The sequence below is a fragment of the Crocuta crocuta genome, unplaced genomic scaffold (assembly GCF_008692635.1).
Source record: "Crocuta crocuta isolate KB4526 unplaced genomic scaffold, BGI_CrCroc_1.0 scaffold18, whole genome shotgun sequence".
Taxonomy (NCBI): domain Eukaryota; kingdom Metazoa; phylum Chordata; class Mammalia; order Carnivora; family Hyaenidae; genus Crocuta; species Crocuta crocuta.
The window spans coordinates 3,508,302-3,521,090 of NW_027532589.1; the positions used below are offsets into that span (position 1 = coordinate 3,508,302).

General features: G+C 48.7%; 1 protein-coding gene across 1 annotated transcript in view; it reads left to right on the forward strand.

Moving 5' to 3' along the window:
* The window catches only part of LOC144244340 (5-hydroxytryptamine receptor 5B), a 14,613-nt gene extending 4,294 nt beyond the window's left edge, over positions 1–10,319 (forward strand). Inside the window, exon 2 of the mRNA XM_077779634.1 lies at positions 9,978–10,319. Coding sequence (XP_077635760.1) covers positions 9,978–10,310 — 333 coding nt within the window. The 3' untranslated portion in view covers positions 10,311–10,319. The remainder of the gene's footprint in view (positions 1–9,977) is intronic.
* The last annotated feature ends 2,470 nt before the right edge of the window (positions 10,320–12,789 follow it).

Below are 12,789 nucleotides of genomic sequence, written 5' to 3' on the forward strand. Positions count from 1 at the left end.
CATTCCCTGCTTTGCACCCTGCAAATTCTCTTGCAGATACTGATATATAGTATCAGTCTAGGCCAGGCCTGGGAGTCTTGAGTCTTATTGACACCCCAAAACAGAAATTTAAAATAACATGCCAGGAATACTCTCTCTCACTCTCTCTCCCTTCCCCCCTCCCCCCCATCACCTGCCATTTCGGGCACTCTAAGGAAAATTAGTTGAATTCAGGTCCTGCTACATGTCGGTACTGCTTTCTGTGGGTGATGAGGCACATATGAAGCCTTCAGGCCTCTGGTAACAGGGCTGTGTACATCCTTCATCTTCTTTTGAATTCTGTGGCCTGGTCCCAACACTGAAATATTATGAGAAAGGGACCAGCAACAGTTCCTGGGCAGTATTCCTGGGCAGTGTTCTTTGGTGGGGGTGGTTCAAAAATGCAGATTTTGAAAGTAGAGATAGAAACGAATGCTTATTGAGGGGGTCCCCTTTTCCGGACACTGGTTTGATGCTTCATAGTCATCTTCTTATTTAAGCTTCATGGCCCAGCCAGGTTGGCGCTATAGTCTCTATCAATCACATATGCACCCCAGATGGACAGCTCATCTCATTCTCAGGGTTCAGTGTGGGTCCAGCAGTGTTCCTGCGGAGCTCTCCTGGATCGGGGAGTCCTCCCGCAGAGCTCCCCTGAATTGGGCAGTCCTCCCACAGAGCTCTCCTAGATCAGGGAGTGCTCCCACAGAATCCTTCTGGATCTGGATTGGGCAGTCTTCCTGCAGAGCTCTCCTCCAAGCAGCAGCTCCTGGATCTGGACCACTTCCCATCTTCTAGCCACGTGGTCTTAACACCCGCCTTCTGAAGTTGCTGTGCAAGGGGAAGAGATATGGAAATACAGCGGCTTTTAACTGCTTCCCTGTCAAGTGGACACATGTCAGCTCTGTTCCCGGTCCACTGGCCAGCCACTGGCTGTGACATCCAGGGGAGCCTAGGGACATTTGGTGAGTGCTGTCTTTGCCACCAGGCCTCAGCTTGCAGTTGATAGAACGAAGTCGCCACAAAGTCAGGTCATCTAAGACCACAGAGTTAGCGAGTGGAGAAGCGGAGGCTGGTCACAGACCTCAAGTCACCGTTCTTTCCTTTGTCATTCCTCAGTGCCCCTCTGGGGACTTAACTCCTGAGCACTGCCCCACTGCCCACGCCATCTGACCTTTGTAGGAATGAGGCAATCGTATCCCTGTCAAGGTGGGGTATGGGAGCAGCATCTCAAAACTGTGCATGGAAACTCTGTCCGTTCCAGGAAAGCGGAACCGCACCCCTGAGCACAGAGGCACTGCCGGCTTCTCTCAGGAGGTGGGCTTCATTCTTACCCTGACGTCCTTTCTTTCAGCATTCTAGACTGAGTACCACATATGCGGTAGGGTCTGCTCCCCACAGAGCAAACCCCATGGGCTGTGATCATTTTTCACTGCCCTGTGCCCTTTACTGTTGAGGAGAAAAAGGCAAAAGCAATGGGGATTATCTATGTGGCTTTCAAAATGTGACATCAAGAAGTTTGTTTCTTTTCAGGGTGCCTGGGTGGCTCAGTCGGGTGAGCATCTGACTCTTGATTTCAGCTCAGGTCATGATCTCATAGTTCCTGGGTTTGAGCCCTGCATCGGGCTCTGCACTGACAGTATGGAACCTTTCTCTCTCTCTCTCTCAAAATAAATAAACAATCTTAAATATATATATATTAAAAAAAAAGTTTTTTTCTTTTCAATTGTTTGATTGTACACAAGTTGATACCAGGGTCTCATTATTCATTAGGCAAAGCAGGCCCAGCATCCTTTTAAGGGCTCCATGGTTTAATTTTAATTTCTTTTAAAATTACAGGGAAAATGAATACCATAGCAATGAATCTATAATAATGTATGCAGGCTCGATTATGTTAGTCTTTATAATAATATGGTTATAAAATAGTGCTTTTAGTACTTTTTAATAGAGGGGGGGCCAACAGAGGCAAAGACGCCTGAGGCTCAGGACCATGACCATGTCGCCCTCGTTGATGCCCTTCGCTCATTCACTCAATCAACAAACCTGCTGTGGGGGACTGTGCACAGTGGTTAAGAGCTTGGGACTTGAGAGCAAGGAGACCTGGGTTTCAATTCTTTGTGTGCCCCTTGTTAGCACTTTAGCTGAGTGACGTGATCTAAGTCTGCATTTCCCCGCAGTTTGAATGGAAATACTGCCACCTGCCTCATAACATTCTTGTGAAGAGTAAATGAGGTAATGGTATATATGGAGTATTGAAGATAGTAAACCGTCCATGCCAGCTCCCATATTATCTTTGTTATTATTTTTGACAATTCCCCCTGTACGTTATAAATAATGAATTCTTATTTTATCCCTCTTACTTCTATTACTCACTATCCTAGGTAGCCGAGTTAACTTTTTGCTGACATAACAAATTAGCCCAGAGCTTAGGGGTAAAAAACAACCCACATGTATTAGATCACCATTCCCGTGGGTCAGTCTTGGGAATGGCTTCGAGCTTCTGGACCGAAGGGCCCTGGTGGTTGTGGCCAAGATGTCAGACGGAGCAGAATTCATCTGAAGGCTTGACTGGGGCTGGAGACTCTGCTTCCAAGATGACTTACTCCCATGGCTCTTAGTGGGAGGTCTCCCTGAGGCTGCTCATGCATTGTCACAATGTGGCAGCTGGCTTCCCCTATCCCAGGAGAGCTCAGCAAGGAAGATACTGAAGTGTTTTTTACTATTTAGTCTCAGAAGTTACATGCAATCACTTCCCATATATTCTGTTTACTAGAAGTGAGTCGCCAACTCCAGTCCACACTCAAGGGGAAGGGAAATTAGGCTCCACCTTTGGAGAAGGATCAGGAAACTTGTGGACAGATTTTCATACCACCATGGTAAGATACACAGATGGTGCTCAAAATTACTTGATTGACCATTACTGACCTATATGTCAGGCAGTGCGGTAGCCTCCAAAGGTTCAAAGAACGAACAAGCAAAATCTCTGTTCTCAAGGGGTCAATTTTAGTAAGCCACAGCCATAGAATTAAAAAGTCAATAACATCTTATAGGTGCTCTGCCTGGAGTCTGTCTGGAATATAATGGTCCTGGGAGACTGAATAGTATAGGGGACAGCACTTTGTAAACTGTAAAGGGCAAGATAAATGTGTAGTATGGAGCTGTAGGGGTTGTGACAACTTGGATCTGAGTGTTAGCTCATGTTATATTATAAAATATTTGCCTCTTTTAGCTAATTCTCTATATTAATACAAACAAGTCTGTGTGCTGTAAGCCTATAGTCCATGAGCCTTGGGTGACTGAAATCTGCACAGAGCCCCTAATGATTTTGTCCTTTGTCCAATGTTAGTTGTCATCCAGACCACCCCAAAGACCAAGCTGCTGGTGGGCTTGCACCTTTGTCAGAGCTCCAGTGGGGGAAGGTGACACCGCCCTCGCTCTGATTCCATCTATTAAAAGAACTCGTGGGCTCAAACACATTCCATTCCAGACTGCAAGGTTATTTTAACTTTAGGCAAGTACATTTTATGAATCAAATCGTATCAGTGGTATTAAAAAATCTGGTTTATGGTTTGATTCCCTTGAGATGGGCACCTAATAGTCTGTCTTCAGAAGTACTTAGATATGCCAGGGAGCATTTTCTAGATCCCTTTGGAAATATCCCTGGCCTTCCCCTCTCTATACACGTCTTGCTTGTTTTCCTTACATCATCATGTTCATTCTATCTCTGCACCTCAACTTCCGTTTCTCCTTTCTCTCTGATCGGATTGTTGGGGAAGAGTGGAGGGGGAGAAGGAGAAATAAAAGGGGTATAGGCATATATGGTGGAGGCGCCGTGTGTCTTCACCAACGACCTTGCCATGAGCTGCTGCTTAAATCCGTGTAGTTCTTGGAGAAGATTGAGTTTCTCAATGGAACACTGAGATCCGAACTCCATGGTTCTTAACCTTTCGGTAGGTCACAGTTGGCTTGAAAATTAAAGAAAGCTTTGGACTTGCTGCCCAGAAAGGTACATAGGTGCTTAGTCACTCATTTGCATAGGGCACTCCCTGAAGCCATCTCTGGAGAGTGAGGCTGGGCCTTCCTCTGCACTGGCCCTCCTGAGGGATGGAGCCCACAGTGCAATAGTAACTGTGACTCTCCGAAGCAGGGCTGTAGTCATCAGGGCGTGGCCCCCAGGAGGGTGTATCAGAACACTGAGAGCTGACCATACATGTGCAAAAGGCAAAACCTCCCTTCTCTCCATTTTCCCTCTCCCCTCAACCCCTTGCCCCCTCCCTGCCCCACCGTGACAAAATCTCTGTCCTGGACTTCCAGGGACGTCAGGAATGAACTCTGGCCTCAACAGAGGCCCTTCCATCGACATCCATGCACAAGGGAGGGATGACTTCAGATCAGATGATATTAGAGCTAAAAACAGCTCTATTCCCCTTCTCAGCATTAAGTCCAGTGGATCCTTTTTTTAAAAAAATGTTTTAATGTTTATTCATTTTTGGGAGAGAGAAAGAGGAGAGAGAAAGAGTACGAGCAGGGGAGGGGCCAGGAAAGAAGGAGACACAGAATCTGAAGCAGGCTCCAGGCTCAGAGCTGTCAGCACAGAGCCCGATGTGGGGCTCAAACTCACAAGTGGGGAGACTATAACCTGAGCCAAAGTCGGACACTTAACCGACGGAGCCGCCCAGGTGCTCCAACCGCAGTGGGTCCTTAACCAATCCACGGCAACTAGTCTCTGCACAAAAATCCATGCTCTCCAAAACCAAGAGGGATAGCAATTGTACCTTCTGTGATGATCACATCCAAGAGCTTAGCCAAATGAGATACTCTGTTAGGAATAGAATGACAACGAAGGAAAAGTTGTTTTTTTTTCAAGCCTAGTGTGCTCTGCTTTTATTTATTTATTTATTTATTCATTCATTCATTCATTCATTCATTTATATATATATTTATTTATTTATTTTATAAGAAAACTTCCTTAATTACTTTTTCTTCACTTTCTTTTCTTTTTTTTTTCACCAGAGAAGCGGCCAAGAAAATGTGCTGCTTTAGCTTATCAGACAAGCTAGAGAGTTTGTATTCATGTCGAGGGGCCCTTTTGGCTAGTTATCTCCTTCACATGCCATTGGGAAATGCCCTGGGCAGCTGGCTAGCCCAGTGAGCCCTGGGCAGAGAGACTGGAGCCCCAGGCCTCCCCGGTCTTGACCTGCTGAGCTCTGGTCGGAAACGGATTCCAGTTACAATCTGGGTTTCCTTCAGCCCAAATCAGGACTCTATGTCCTCTGTCCTCTCTCAGAGGCTGTCGGGCCTGATTCCTCACTGGGATTAGCGTGGTCACCCCGACACCTGCCTCACAGAGTCTTGCCCTCCTGGGTGCCTGACCCTCGGAGTCACGGTGCACACAGCGTGTTTGCTCCACGGGTGATTGGGACCACGCTTCTCTCTGCTTTCCTCTCCTATTTCTTGTTCGGATGTTTAATCAACAACTTTAGAGGATAAAACATGTTCGTGGGCTCTTTCTGTGGCAGTGGGGAGTTTTCAAAAACATGTTTCTTTATTTATTTTTAATTTTTTAAAATGTTTTATTTATTTTTGAGAGAGAGAGAGAGAGAGAGACAGCATGAGCAGGGGAGGGGCAGAGAGAGAGGGAGACACAGAATCTGAAACAGGCTGCAGGCTCTGAGCTGTCAGCACAGGGCCTGACGCGGGGCTCGAACTCACAAACCATGAGATCATGACTTGAGCCGAGGCTGGACACTTAACCGACTGAGCCACCCAGGTGCCCCACTAGAATTTTTTTTATTAGAGGAGAAGGTAGGGACCAGGGGACCGGAAGGTGACATGTTTGAGGTCCCACTGTGTACTGTGTCTCATTGTGATCCTCACACTGAGCCTACAGTACAGACAAGGGTCTTCACGGTTAGAACTGGAGAAATGGGGCCTCGGACTGTCATCCTGTCCAATCACTAACTTTTCTGAGCCTTGGTTTCCTCATCCCCTCCTTACTGGTTACTGTCATCACTGAATGAGAGGGCGTGTGGACCCACCTGGCCATGTACCAGACAACTGTCAAGGACCGGGAAGGTCTGACATTTTGCCCAGTCGGTCTGCCGTTGTTTCCGGGCGCTGGCAGAAGACAGGAGACTCCTAATCTGAGTCAAAGGACTTTATGACTCATGGCACCCAGGCCCACCTGAGCTTCCTGTGTGCCTTGGTCCCCCTTTCCTTCCAACTCCCAGGGGAGTGACCTGCCGTGGCCCCGATAGGTTTGCATCACCGTAGAGAAACTCCCGGATGCGAGAATTCAAATCTGTGCTGCCCAGTGTTGGACGATAGATGCACCTGTCTTCTGCTCTTAGGAGACCTGACTCTTTTATAATGGGCTGTGGGCTAAGCTGCCCACTTTTCCGCTGGAGAGACACCCTTTCTGCTTCCCAACACTGTTTAGGAGCCAGTCCACGGCTGTCTCTCCACTAGCAAAATGTGCGGGAATGCAAGACAATCTTCTCTCCCACACGTCTCCGTGTTCAGTAGATTTTTATTGAGTTTTTACTATATCCATCAATGATGCTAAGCGCTAGGGACTCTTCCGTGGACAGGACACTTGTGGTCCCTGCCCTCCTGGGGTGTTGGTGATGACACAATATTCTGAACGATAATTCAGAATCAAGGCCCTGGCATCAGAGTACTTGATGGGAAGAGGGGGGACAGAATATCTGAAATTGGGACTTGATGGGAAATTCTAGTACCGAGTCCCGATATACACAGCAGGTGGTTAATGCATGCCTGAACATATATTGTCTGGCAGATTTGGTCCTTAATTACTTGTAGATGGAAAAGCCTCAGGTTCTACGGAGATGTTCAGGTAAGCTCATTTTTTTTAGCTCGCGTCTCAGCAGGGCAGAGAGAAACCCCCCAGGCCCCGAACCAGACTAGGCAGGCACCTTGGTTCTGCTTTGCCCTGCTTGTGTGGCCTTGGCCATGGTACTTGACATCTCCAAACTTCTGAGAATTGAGAGATTCTGTATGCTTTCACCAGCCCGTATTCTTGTCTGCACGTTAGCGGATTTCTAACCAGAGGTCAGAGGCCTCTGAAAGCTCAGATGGTCAGTTTTCAGACAGACGTGTAGGGGGAAGATGGGGTGAGGAGGCTGAGGAGAGAGAAGACCAAAGAGGAGAGATGGGGAAGGGCAGGGCTGGCCAGAGCTGGTGGCCAGAGAAATTGCCAGAAAGCCATTCATGCCCATTCTGAAAAAATGTCAAGGCATAAATATCCTTGAGATAGGGTCTGTCAGAACCTATTCAGAGCAATGGCCTTTACTAAACACGCAGAACAACATATAGGGATTAAGAGCGTGGTGTCCGGGTCCAGATCCTCAAGTTTGACTTCCAGCTCTTGTACGAAGCAACTGGGTGACCTTGGACAAGGTATGTAACTTCTTAGTGTGTTTTCTCAACTCCAAAATGGAGACAATAATGATACTTAATACCCCTCAAGTCAGACGTGCGAATGAATGAAAGCCGTCCATGACAAGTGTTTAGCACCGTGTCTGTCTTACAGTCAGTTCTCTAGAATTGTCTTTAGCACCCTTTGGAGACTACATTTCAAAGGAGAAAAGCCAAGCTAGCCAGTCTCCTTGCAAACCAGGATCATCCCGGCTTGACTCTTTCTTTGAAGCTGTTTCTGGAAAGATTCTAGGGTCTTCCTGCCCCTCTCTCTCCGCACAGGGTGTAGCAGGCTCAGGTGGAAAGTTACGCATGTGGGCTTATAGCAAACAGATGCCGTGGTGGGACAGACTTTGCTCCTACTATGTGCCACAGTGCCGGAAGCCTGGTATTTCAAACCTACATGATCGGTGAACTTGCCTTTTCTGTTTCTGTCCTCCCAGGAGCCCTTTGACCTGAATTCACCCCATTTCATTCCCTCAGCATAACAAGGATGTGTTATTTGCCTTACCCAGAGGAGGGACTCAAGTGCTTGGGTGGCTGTTTAGGTCAGCAGAGAAGTGGCTCATTACAGAGTGGAGCCCAGTGGGAGAGAGGCAAACACATCACCTTCCACTTCTGCTCCTGCTCTGACAACATGAGTCTCTCCCCAGTAGACTGTTAAATATTCATGAGAGGGCTTCAGGATGGCTCAGACTTAGACTTGAGGATGGTCCACAATGAGGGAATCAGTCTGTCAGGACTGTCTCTTCTAAAGAGGAATGGGGACCTGGGGCTCATACCTGCCCACGGGGGCCGGCAAGCCTCGGAAAGGCTCATTAGAGGGGCTCTGGCTGGCCTCTGCGGGGGCGCAGGGCAGGGAGGGGGAAATGCTGTTTGTTCCCATGCTGGCATCGCTTGCCGTGTCATTGTCTCTCTCCAAGCGGCAGCAAGAGGCCAGGCATGCGCTGGCAAAGGGGTGGACTCTTCTCTGTCCACGTCTTCATGATCTCTTTTGACGACGTAGCGATTTTCCAACGAAAGGGGTTGGAGGTGGTGGGGGAAGTGGCAGAGGACATGGAATTCACAGGCGGTTCACAGGGTGGAGTCCCAGGTTCACATGGCTCAGGCCCCTCGGGGGCTCCTCCACTGCTGGGCTTTGGCCATCCGAACCCAGTGAGAGCAGACGGGGAATGGGCTGCGGGTCCCGGACTGTGCTTCTCGGCCACGATGTGTCTGGCGGTGTCTAAGTAGACGCAGCCCTTGCCTGAGAGCCTCCTGCCCCTGGGGACTGCGGGTCAGGGCTGGCAGTGTCTGGGAAGGAAGGGCGATGCAGATGCGGACCGTTCTGTTGTCATGGTCGCTTATTAATGCAGCAGCTGTTTCGTGAGCACCTGTCAGGTACCGGCTGCTGCCACCAGGCAAGTGGTTCACCGGGAAGACACAGTCCCTGCCGTCGTTCAGCTTGGACTGGGGTGGCAGTAGGGATGGGGCAGATATAATAGCCACAGCCACACAGATTGCTATGGAAGAGGAGGATGTGATTGAGTTTAGAGAGTCAGAGAGGCCACTCTGAGACAGTTGATGGCCTCTAAGCTAAGACCTGAGAGATAAATAGGAGGTAGCCAAAGGATGTGGGTGACAGGGTGGACATTGTGCTGGGAGCTCCTTAAGGAGTAGTGAATTATTACCACAAAGATATTTACAGCTCTATTTTTTTAAATTAAATTTTTAGAAATTTTTTTAAATTTATTTTTTTGAGACAGAGAAAGAGAGAGGGAGAGAGAGAGAGAGAGAGAGAGAGGCCAAGCTGGGGAGGGGCAGAGAGAGAGGGGGAGACAAATCCCAAGCAGGCTCTCCACTTTCAGTGCAGAGCCTGATACGGGGCTTGAACCCACAATCCAGAGATCATGACCTAAGCCGAAACCAAGAGTCAGACGTTCACCCGACTGAGCCACCAAGGTGCCCCCAAAGCTAGGTAGTAAGAACTACCCCCAAATCTAAGTTGAATCCGTGTAGCACATGGTTGCATGATTTCTTGCAATGGTGAGGTTTACAGGCTGCCTCTCCAGCTATGAACTTCGTGCCTGGCCTGGGTCAGGGCCTGTTCTATTTGGGGTCCTAGTCCCTGCCCCCAGCCCACTCCAGGAGTAGTGAAAGGAACACCCAGCACTTTCCTAGTTCACCTCCATGGTGTCCTTAAGTGGGGAATGGACTTCGTTCACCCAGCTTCACACATGGCCAGGGGGGCTGGGACTCAAGCCAGAGTCTGACACGCAGGCTCCCGCTCTAAATTGCCTCCCTCTCTTTTTATATCATGTTGACATTGTGGGGACCGCCACACTCACTCTCGGAGAACCCTCAGGGCTTATTTTAACCTACAGTTTCAGGCACCGTTCACCCAGCATTTTTGATGGATTTTGGATAAATGCCTCTTGCGTGAGGCTGCGTGGGGGGAGATGTTGGCCACACTGGAGCGGCCCCGCATTGCTTATCATCCACTGGTAGGGTTTTCTGTGTTAATCGCACATTTCCTTTGTCCCAAGGTGAAGGAGGCCCCTTGCGAGGCGAAAATGGTGTTCACGGCACGGCGCCCGGTGGTGGCCTTTCAGATGAGTGGAGACTCATGGCGGGAGCAGAAGGAGAAGCGGGCAGCCGTGATGGTGGGCATTCTTATTGGTGTGTTTGTGCTGTGCTGGATCCCCTTCTTCCTGGCCGAGCTCATCAGCCCCCTCTGTGCCTGCAGCCTGCCCCCGATCTGGAAGAGCATATTCCTGTGGCTTGGCTACTCCAATTCCTTCTTCAACCCCCTTATCTACACAGCATTTAACAAGAACTACAACAACGCCTTCAAGAGCCTCTTCAGCAAGCAGAGATAAACGCAGGGTCTGGAGAAACATGCAGGCGGGGCTGTGGGCAGCACCCCTGCATTCCCCCCCCTCCCCCCCACCAGTCATCCAGGAGCCTCTCCCCGCAGCGGAGTGCTGATGTGCGAGAGCCGTACCTAGGGCCTGGACGAGAGCAGCAGCAATGCCAAGGGCTCTCCAGAAAGACAGCGGATGTCTGGCGAGCTTGAGGCTGTGCCCTCTTCCGGGTGTGTGGCCGACATTGCCAATCGATTGCCGCCTGTCTGTTCACTGAGCAGGACCTCTGCCCAGCGCTCCGGGCTGTTACCGCTGACTGGCTGAAACTGACAGGAGAGGCCAAGTTGACCTGCCTTTCCTTTGTGTAATACCCTATTCCTCCGAGAGGGCCCCCCCAGCCCAGAGCCCCTGTGGCCTGTTTAGGGGTCAGGAGACTCTTTTGTGCAACTGCTCCCCCCCAAATCCACCCTGTTCAACTTTTCTTCCCCAACCTTCAAGACGGTGTACCCCAGTTTGGGAGATGGGAATCATCTGAACTTTGGTTTTCAAAAAATGTGTCCTGTGCAGCCCATATGTACTGAATGAGACTTTCAGAGAAGAGGGCTGGCAATTTACATGATTGATTTCTCCAGATGATTTTCTTTTTCATCAGTGGGAGAGACTGCTGGGTGCTTAGATTGTTCTTTGGGTCAATTAAATGGGCATTGAGGAGGGTGGTGGTGAGAACCCAGCAGAAGTGTTTTTTAAAAAATTTATTTATTTATTTTTAATTTATTATTGAGACAGAAACAGAGCATGAGCAGGGGAGGGTCAGAGAGAGAGGGAGACACAGAATCTGAAACAGGTTCCAGGCTCTGAGCTGTCAACACAGAGCCTGAGGCAGGGCTTGAACTCACGAACCATGAGATTGTGACCTGAGCCGAAGTCGGCCACTTAACCGACTGAGCCATCCAGGCGCCCCAGGAGTGCTTTTTAAATCTCCCCAGGTGATTCGACCACAGTGTGGCCAGTGTTGGGGACCCCAGTGGGGCCCTTTCTCTGCTTCTGTACAACGGAGCACAGCTGTGAGAAATGTTCCCACTTTTTCACCATATGGATTTGTATGTGTAATAAAAATACTTTTGAAGCATTTATTTCTAGGCTCAGAATCATTCGTATGTGTGATCGATCACACACACACACACACACACACACACACACACACACACTCACGTATACCTTTGAAAGGGGGATGCCTACTATAGAACTAAGTAAGCTACAACCACCCCCAAACTTCCATCATGAATCTTGGCCCTCCTGAAAATACCAAATGTGGCCCAGGAATGGAGGGGTCCAAGGGCCTGGATGAGAAGGAGAGCAGGACCAAGTAAGTCATGCTGGCCCCAGTCCATCTGACTTTGGAGAAGGGCTGGCTGCCTACTGGTCACGTTTTTCAATTTACACAAAACAGGCCACTCCACCATTGGCTCACAGGATGTCTGAGATATGTAGACATTCTTTGGGATTTGGTACTTTGGGGTTTATCAGAGATCACAAGTCCGTAGTGTCTTTTCCAAAATCTTTGGGACCAGACGGGATTTGGAATTACGAATTTTCTTTTTAAGTGTTAGAAAGGCAATATGGTGTAATTGCATAAATTAGATAACACCCCTGGCTGGGGTGGGGGGGGGAGCAGTCTCTACTCAAACTGTGCAGTGAAATATCTGAATATTTACACTGTGAGAAAAGGCTAAAAATAGCTCACACTGAGTCAGATCAGATCTTGTCATTGAATGAGTTAGAAACAACCTCTGTTTACCGAACTTTATGTTCTTACAATAGGGGACCCGTATGACCTCAGACGATCCACAGTCCCAGCTTTGCCCCATGTCAGCCCTGTTGAGGGGAGGGGTTCTAAAGGGAGTCTGGGAAGAGTGGTCCCGCTTCTCCTTTGTTGCTGGAGGTGGCACATCACGAAAGTGCTATGCATGGCTCCCTATGGCAGCCTTTTGGAGTCACTTTAGAATTTTATTTTCATTGGAAGATGCTTCAAGAAATAGTCTTTTAAAATTTCTTTTAGAAGTTTATTTACTTATATTGGGAGAGAGACAGAGAGAGCAAGAAGCGGAGGGGCAGGGAGAGGGACAGAGAGAATCCCAAGCAGGCTCTGTGTTGTTGGCGTGGAGCCCGATGTGGGGCTTGAACTCACAAACTGTGAGATCATGACTGAGATGAAAAGTCAGATGCTTAACTGACTGAATAACCCAGGTGCCCCTCAAGAAATAACCTTATGAAACTTGCCAATACATTTCACATAAAAATGTAAAGTCATCCACTCCCCTCTTTGTGAAGGCATTTTTTTTTTATGATAATAAGGACTTTTAATGGACTGTCTCCATTTTTCCCTTGATCAGGAAGAACAGAACCAAATTTATGGCCTAACCTTGGAATCTGTGTAGAAACTGGCAACCTACTGATCTGTGTCTAACGTTTCTGGCCAGTCTATAATTCCAGT